General features: G+C 44.3%; 1 protein-coding gene across 1 annotated transcript in view; it reads left to right on the plus strand.

The window, feature by feature from the left end:
* The first annotated feature begins 2,824 nt into the window (after positions 1-2,824).
* POGLUT1 (protein O-glucosyltransferase 1) overlaps positions 2,825-7,784 on the plus strand; it is a 19,326-nt gene continuing 14,366 nt past the window's right edge. The window contains exon 1 of the mRNA XM_009890108.1: positions 2,825-2,888. Within this exon, the coding sequence (XP_009888410.1) occupies positions 2,825-2,888 (64 nt within the window). The remainder of the gene's footprint in view (positions 2,889-7,784) is intronic.

Raw genomic sequence — 7,784 nt, forward strand, 5'->3', positions numbered from 1 at the left:
TTCTAGTCTTCTCAATATATTGCAGTAACCAACAATGCCATCAGGCTCAGGATTTACCTTGCTTTAAGGTCCGAGTAAGCCAAGTGCTTTTAGCCTTGTGGATACTCTATACAACACAGCTGCTTGCAGCACATGTTCGAAGGGCCTGGATTCCTAGCCCAAGGATATTTTCTCCAGTCCTGTTACAAGAAGATGTCCCAGGTTGCTGTAGAGGAGTACAAGCCATCTGTTGAGTTCTGTGCCAACTGTTTCAAGTCTCTTCTGGATGCATGCATCTCTTGCTCCTCAGATCTTCAATAGCTGGTAATTATTTACCCTTTATAAACTGTAGGGTTTACCTGACAGGTAAAATGCAACTATTATTTTTGTAGCACAGGCAGTGCAGGGGGTACTCTGAGGTCATGTGCTTGAGTTGCTGGCTTAGGGCCCGCTACAGATTGGGGATTAGTCCACAGAAGAAAAAAAAAGAAGACAATAAGGAATGTAGCTTATGGTCTACAATGGCCTTGAAAGCTTTTGAAATCTCTGGTGTCTCTGATGACCCTTCTATGATTTCCTTATCCTTTCCCAATCTCCCTCTATGTGTCTCCCCTTTTATTTTTCCAAATGCAGATAGAGACTGACCTACATTTTCTACAACCATCCCCTTTCCTGTTGGTGATAGCTCATTCAAGATGGCCAAGTCCCTGAACTGCTCTCTAACCATCTGCTCTATAGGAACATCAAAGTAAGATGTGATGCTCCGACGTTACAGCCAATGTAATATTCATTTAAATAGTGTAGTGGGATGCAAAGTTGCAGTGGAAGAGTCAATCTTTAAAAGAGAACTCCAGCTCTGATAACTGTTCAAGTCAATGGCACAGCAATAGGGATTAAGTTAGCCTAAAGACTTTCCTCATGGCAAATTGTTCTCAAAAAGTAGGTTGTTCTCTCTACCCTCAACGCACATAGACACGAGTACTGAAGAACCCAGCTGGTTCAAGACCAAAAGGTGTGCCAGACCTGAAAGAAGCTGAAAAGACCACAAGCAAGAAGCTTAGTGAGAGAAAGGATTTTTTAAACCCTGGAGAAGTTCTGATTTGAATTTGCTTCTCCCTGTTTTTAATACAAGCTTTAGCTGAACCAGAAAGAACATTCTGTATGTCCAGCTAAGAAGCATATCACCGTGAAGGGAAAACCCTACTCCTGGGAAGACCTGAACTAGTAATGCTTTGGAGACCTTCCTATCCTATTAGATACGGAATAAGAAGTTGTCCATCTTACTGCCACTTGAGACCCAGCTCTTATAAAGTTTGAGGAAAGTAAACTAATCACCATTAGAAAACAAGGGTCAGTAAGTGATAATTAAGTAGCTTGGGGATCTATTAAAAAAACTTTTGAAATCAATGTTTACACTATGTTGTTACAAATTAGCTGCAATGGGCATTGTTAAGAAACCATTTTTATAAGACAAACACTGAATGTGTGCACATTAGAAGAGTTCTCCCATGATTAGAAATCACAGCACAACTCATTTTATCCTGTCCCTAAATTAGAAACTTAATGCCTCAGTTTATTAGCAGAAGGAAATTCTATTACATTCAAGCAATGTTAAGATACAGAAAAGCACAATTTTGGTGCAGCTCTGCAAAAAGAAGTAGTTGGAACAAAGCTGCTCACAATTACAGTTCAATGCTTCAATGATTTAACAACTTGAACGAATTAATGTCTAAGGGGTCACAAACATCTAGGAATTCTCCAGCGATTACAGTCTTCAGGAAACAAAGTATTTGAAGCAATGACACTGGTAGTGACAAGTCCTGGGACCTTAGGAGGGACTAGAGCCCCCTCAACACTCAGCACTTTGTACCCGACCACACCATTTGTTGCCAGCTGAATTAGTGCGTAAGAGCTCCCATATTCCACATTGTTCAGGAATTAGGCCTAACCAGGAAGCCCAAAGAGTTTGCATTAATCACTGTCTGAGCTCAATCTGATCGGTGCTGTTCAGCTTGGGCCTGTGTGCAACGGCACCTCCTCTGAGAGCTTCTGAGAGGCGTAGGTCCCCAGAGCTTCCTTGGGGAGCCAAGCCCAGCTAACGGACAATGGCAAGTACATACAAGCTGTCTGCTCCCTAATAAATGTCCCGTTGTCCCGGGTGTCCCATGTTGTCACCTGTGTCCTCTGGAAAACCCATATACCATCGTTAGTTAGCACAGAGCCCACTACTTCTAGCTGCTCAGCTTTCTGGGCTACAGCCACTCTAACCTGACACCACCATCGTGAAAGGCAGCAATTTACGCTCTCCTGCTGCCTTCTGGAATTTGGGAAACGCGAATCTGTTTCTCCACAGCATGCACTGCCTACAACAACCACTTCCCATGATCATGAATTCTCCACAGCGCACAACCCATCTGTAATTGTTGTTTCTTGCTGTTACTATGCATCTATATCACTTGTGAAACACTGCCAACCCCAGACTACAAAATCATACCATGTTTTTGTTCTACTTTTTCTGTTTACTTATTTCAACCAACCAACCCACCCGTATATGATATCGGTTTCTGCTAGCACAGATGTGACAATCCACTGCAAATAAGCAGTGCCAGAAGTGCAACAGATTGACACTGCCCCCTTTCTGGCAGTATTTCGACATCGTTTTCCACTGGCGTGGTAGGCTTAGGCACTGGGGATTAGCTGCGATACACATAAGGTTGTACTAAACTGTAGTTCATTGAGAGACGTTATTGTTATGTACATGAAATCCACTGTTAGCAGATACAAGCGACCTGCTCCCCTCTAATGCTGTAGTGTCTTCCGGTAAAGACTACCCAGTGATATGAAAATGGCTGCTCAAGACTCCTACATCAAGCTGATGCAAGCCTACTTCGTTAACTCCCTTCTAGAGGGTGAGTGTTTTCCACTAGCACGCGCTCCTCCATTTAACATCACTTGTATTTCTGACTATTGAGGGAGGCAGAGATGTCTCGCGCTGCCTTCAGGCTCTAAATGGCTTTCTGTATCTTTATTTTCCTGCAACACTTCAAGGATCAGTTTTCTTCATGCCTCAGAGAAGTGGTATCTAAATCGTTTTAAACTGAAACAGGGACAGAATAAGCTGTGCAAATCATTTTCTAGTAGAACCTTAATTACATCCTGCAGTGTCTCGTCCTCAGCAAACCACTAGCAATAAAAGTCTGCATTTCATTTGAGAACCGACAGGGCTGGGTTTTTCTGTTTTGTTTTCCCCAATTGACATATACATAATCTAGCCTGGGACTTTGTTCCACAGCATTTTTGTCAAAGACACTAGAGAGTATGCCTGCAACTACTAAATCTTTCTCAGGTTCGCATTCAATTTGCAAGTTATACAACTGTAGCTAAAGAAAGAGACGTTCTGTTTGCAGGAAGGTGTTTGCCAGATCCCCACTGGCAATGGCAAAAAGTGATTTATGATCAGTTTTAGTTAACATGGCCTCTCAAACAGATTTTAAAAAGTCTTTACAGCCATGGCCTAATGCCAAGGCCTTTTCTATAGGAGTATACTCAATTTTAGCTTGTGTTGGTGCCCTGTGACTCAAATGCAAAGGCAAACGGGTACAAATATTGAATACATCCTTCTGATGAGACAAAGGGCTTTTTACATCCCGAATCTACCAGATCCTCCCATGCTCCACCATTACAAGTCTGTGCCTTTTCCAGTTTTTTGTTTCAGCGGGGGTGTTGATGACTTTTAATTCTTCAGTTCATCCTTCTGTGCACAAGTCCTAAATTTTCTTAACTCCTCCCAGAAAGGTGGATTTGCCTGTTCCCTTTTTTAGAGGTACAAATAAAAAGATTTAAATATATTCCTGGCCGCATGTTTATATGTGCACTTATACATACAGTTCACAATAAACAGGAGCCCCTCTTCCCTTTTGAGGCTGCTACACTCTCTTGCCATTGTGAAAAATTCTTTATAATACTGTCATCACTGTCATGAGCACAGGCATCCCCTGGCACATACAAATTCCTCAAGGGATGAAACCACTGCAGTTCTTGCATCTTCTCTCAGGCACCACATGTAGTTGGTTTGTGTTGCTCCCACAGCATGCAGAAGTACTTAAACTTTGACCTTGGGCTTGAGCTACAGATGCCTTGCCCACTTTTTCTTGGATCCTGCATAGTTCCCATTGCCTTCACAAACCCTCAGGCTGGGCTGAGGGTTGAGTTACTGACTTCCTTCATTGGTAGACTTAGATAGGGTTTCATCAAGACTAAACTCTGGGATCTTCTGCACTTGTTTTGCCCAGTCCAACGCAGCAGTTCTTCAGGCCTTGCAGAGTCTTAGTCTGAGTCTTAGTTCATGACCTTAATGGGTCATACCATGTTCTGGTACTACACTTCTCATGCAGTGCTCCTGTTGCTGTAACAGTTTCAAAGCCTCCTTTGCATAAAATAATTGCATATTCAATACCAAACATCCCCAAGCCAGGTACTGAAGATGCGGACAGCTTTCCTAAATCCTGCCAGCCACAGTCCAACACCTCCACAGGGCTGCATGTTACAGGACACAGCTCAGAGCCAAAGAGAAAAGAAGCTCCACAAGGAGCTCACCCACAGGAAACAACCTTGACTTTCTAGAAGCCCCGCGGCTTCTTATGGGAAAGACTGGGCTCAGCTGCAGAAGCCCTGGTAATGTCAATCACAGGTTTCGAACCTCAGCAGCTCATACAGCTTCCTTCCTCCCTCCTCTGAGCTTTGAGACTACCTATGCCTTTTGCAGCAGCCTAGCACCACTGACAATCATGCGTGAAAGCTATACGAAGAACCACACATCAGCTACCTCACAACTACTGGAAGCTTGATTTACAGTGTCAGGATATTTTCCCTTTTACTAGCACCACCTTTTCCAGCTGCACATAAACCTACTCTAGTTGTCCATACTTCTGGAGAACTTCAGTGCAGGTAGGATGGCCGTTCTTCATATGAAAAATTCACCATTCTTTGAGAAATTTGGTCTAGTGGAAGGTGTTCCTGCCCATGGCAGGGGGGTTGGAACTAGATGATCTTTAAGGTCCCTTCCAACCTAAACCATTCTATGATTCTATGAGTTCAGAAAACTGAGGACTTCCATTGAGCACAAAAGGATGAATTAAAGGAGAAAAGCCCCCACTGGTACCCCTGCACAAGCAGACGGCAGCCATTATAAAAGCCAGATCACAGCTGAGAGAAATGCAAGATCTAGAAAGCATGTTTTCTTTAGCTCAGTCTTATAACCAGCTTAGAGAAACAACCCAAGCACCCTTCTTCTAACCTATGTTGAATATGTAAAGCAAGGACACTAGACTTACAGCCAAGTGATTTTCCACTCCAGGCATATGGAACATGATGAAAGTAAATTTGTGGGTGTTTGTGCTTGATTTGGCAGAGAAAAAAAAATGAGGGAGGGACTGCATTTGAGGGAGGGTATCAAAGATCAGAGCCAGATGCTCTTGCACAGAGCTCTGGATTTGCAGGAAATTAAGAAGGTAGAGAAGGTGAGGCAAAGGCTGTGTTTGAAGTGAGAGTCAAGGGGTTCTGAAGCTTACAACCATCCAAGGTGCTTGGGGGCAAATACAGCGCATGCCAAAACCACACCGCAGTGGCCCCGGGTGCTTTCATTATACAAAGCCTGGGAGAGCGAGGCTGTAAATGTAGCTTCAAAAGGAGCTTCATCTTAAAGTCTTAGCTCTCAGGGCCTATTAAACATTTATGCTGACTACCACTCCTACTCTTTGCCTCAGAGAAAGCACCCGAAATAACCTTTGCTACAGAGTGAACTACTACAGCTCTACCGGCTGTGTAGGAGACTAGCGGGGAGCTGTGAGAAACAACCAGAAATGGTGTTGGAACAGCATGCTGTTGTCTCTATTCAGTCTGGCGGGAAAGAAGCATGAAAATCTGATCTGGAACCAGAGATGGAAGACAGAAGACTGTGTGAGGAATAATGAGTGGATTACCCATGTACAGATAGCTGAGACTGAGGGAGGCCACTGGAGGCAAATATAGATGTATAAGAGTATCGGCAATTTTTGCTTTTACCTTACCTAAGGTTCACACTTTTGGGGGAGCCTTCAGACCAGCCTCCGGTTTTGGATCTATAACTACTGCAGCTATGAAAGACTGTAGATGAAAAGGAAGAAAGCAGACCCTATGCAGAAATCAAAAGGAAGACAGAGGGACTCCATGAGAAGATGGAAAGAAAGGATTAATTCCCCCCATTTGCTCAAAAATTTTTTGGCTGTGCAATGGGAGTTTAGGATGTGACAGCCAGAAGCACTCAGAGTTTTCATTCTAGGAAGCTGTTACTACTAATAGCAGATAATACACACAACATCACTTATTCCGTCATAGTTCACTCATACAATCACCCAGTTACCCAGTTGGAGGACAACCCCAGCTGTATGCTCTGTAGATGACACACTAGCAGATTCCAAGTAAGTGTTCAGAAAGTCCTCTCAAAGCCATTTATTTCAACGGATGTACACATAATCCTGTAGTCTTTGCCTGCACATAGGAACCCCTGCCCTACAGTCACACAACCCATAGTTGATATCAGCAGTCACTTGTGGCCTTGCACAGATTGAGGAGACACTTTGTGCCCAGAGTTTATCAGCTCTTGCAGATTCCGCAGGACTTCCAATCTCTAGAATTTATCAGTCCTCAAGAAACCTTCACACTCCTCCTCAGAACATGCTTTTTCTCTTTGGTCTCTATTCTGGTAACTATTTCTCCATCCAAACCTACGGACAGCTACAGGACCAATTCAGTTTCACACTGAAGGCCTTTACGACAAGTTCAGTTGCTGGCTTTTGAGGCTAATCACTCAGCCTTCACACTGTAGATACACACGTAATGTAAATGTGGCTCCTTCCTATTAACGAGCAGTCACAGCACCTCCTCCTGGAATCCAAAACCACTGAGCTGGATCTGGGCTAGGAAAGATGAAGGTTTGATGTTGACATCTGAATACATAGACCCCCACAAAGAGGGGACAGGCCTTCCTACACTTAGCCTAGGGAAGAAACTTCAATCGGCTGGTCTGGATTCATGTTTGGACAGTGTCTGCTTAGTCCCATCCTTTCTTACCTATGTTAATTTGGCTGCTTATCAGCATGGTTATTACATCCAGCACTGGGTTAATAAGCCTGTGTCCTGAGGGCTGACTCAAAAAACACCAGGAGGAGGGGCGTTTTGAAGACTGTATTCTTAGAAATCATTTTGCAAAGAGAAGGTCCTACACGTTACGCTGATGGCCCTCAACCACCAATTCTCAGTCCTGCTGTTTCTCTTCTTTCTTGCAGTCCATGTCCCTGAGGCTACAGAGGAGTTTATACAAACCAATTTAAACTTTTACACTGTAACAATGAGACTCATGACGTAAACTATCAAATTGAATCAGGCCGTGGCGACAGCAAGAGGTCAGGGCCAGGAGAAGGAGCCTCTTACAGGTTGGACACACTGCTTGATGAATTCAGGTGTCCAGGGACAAACACCCAAAACGGAGCGAGGGACACCAGGCACACAAGATCTGTGTACGGCTTGTGGGACTCCTGAGGGGCACATGAGTGGAGCTTGGAGGTTACGTGGAGGGACTATCACAGACGCACACTTAGATCTGCTCTGGCCAGTGACTGCAGTACAGTCCCCATCTACTGTACCCCCCCAGTGCCTTTATTTCCGTAAGCTACAAAAAGCCACCTGCGGTCAACGATGTGGCCCCCGCCGAGGGCGGAGGGCGGGGGACGGTCCCCACACGCAGTTCGTTGAGTAGGGGAGGGACA

The sequence above is a fragment of the Charadrius vociferus genome, unplaced genomic scaffold (genome assembly GCF_000708025.1).
Source record: "Charadrius vociferus isolate BGI_N301 unplaced genomic scaffold, ASM70802v2 scaffold287, whole genome shotgun sequence".
NCBI classification, from domain to species: Eukaryota; Metazoa; Chordata; class Aves; order Charadriiformes; family Charadriidae; genus Charadrius; species Charadrius vociferus.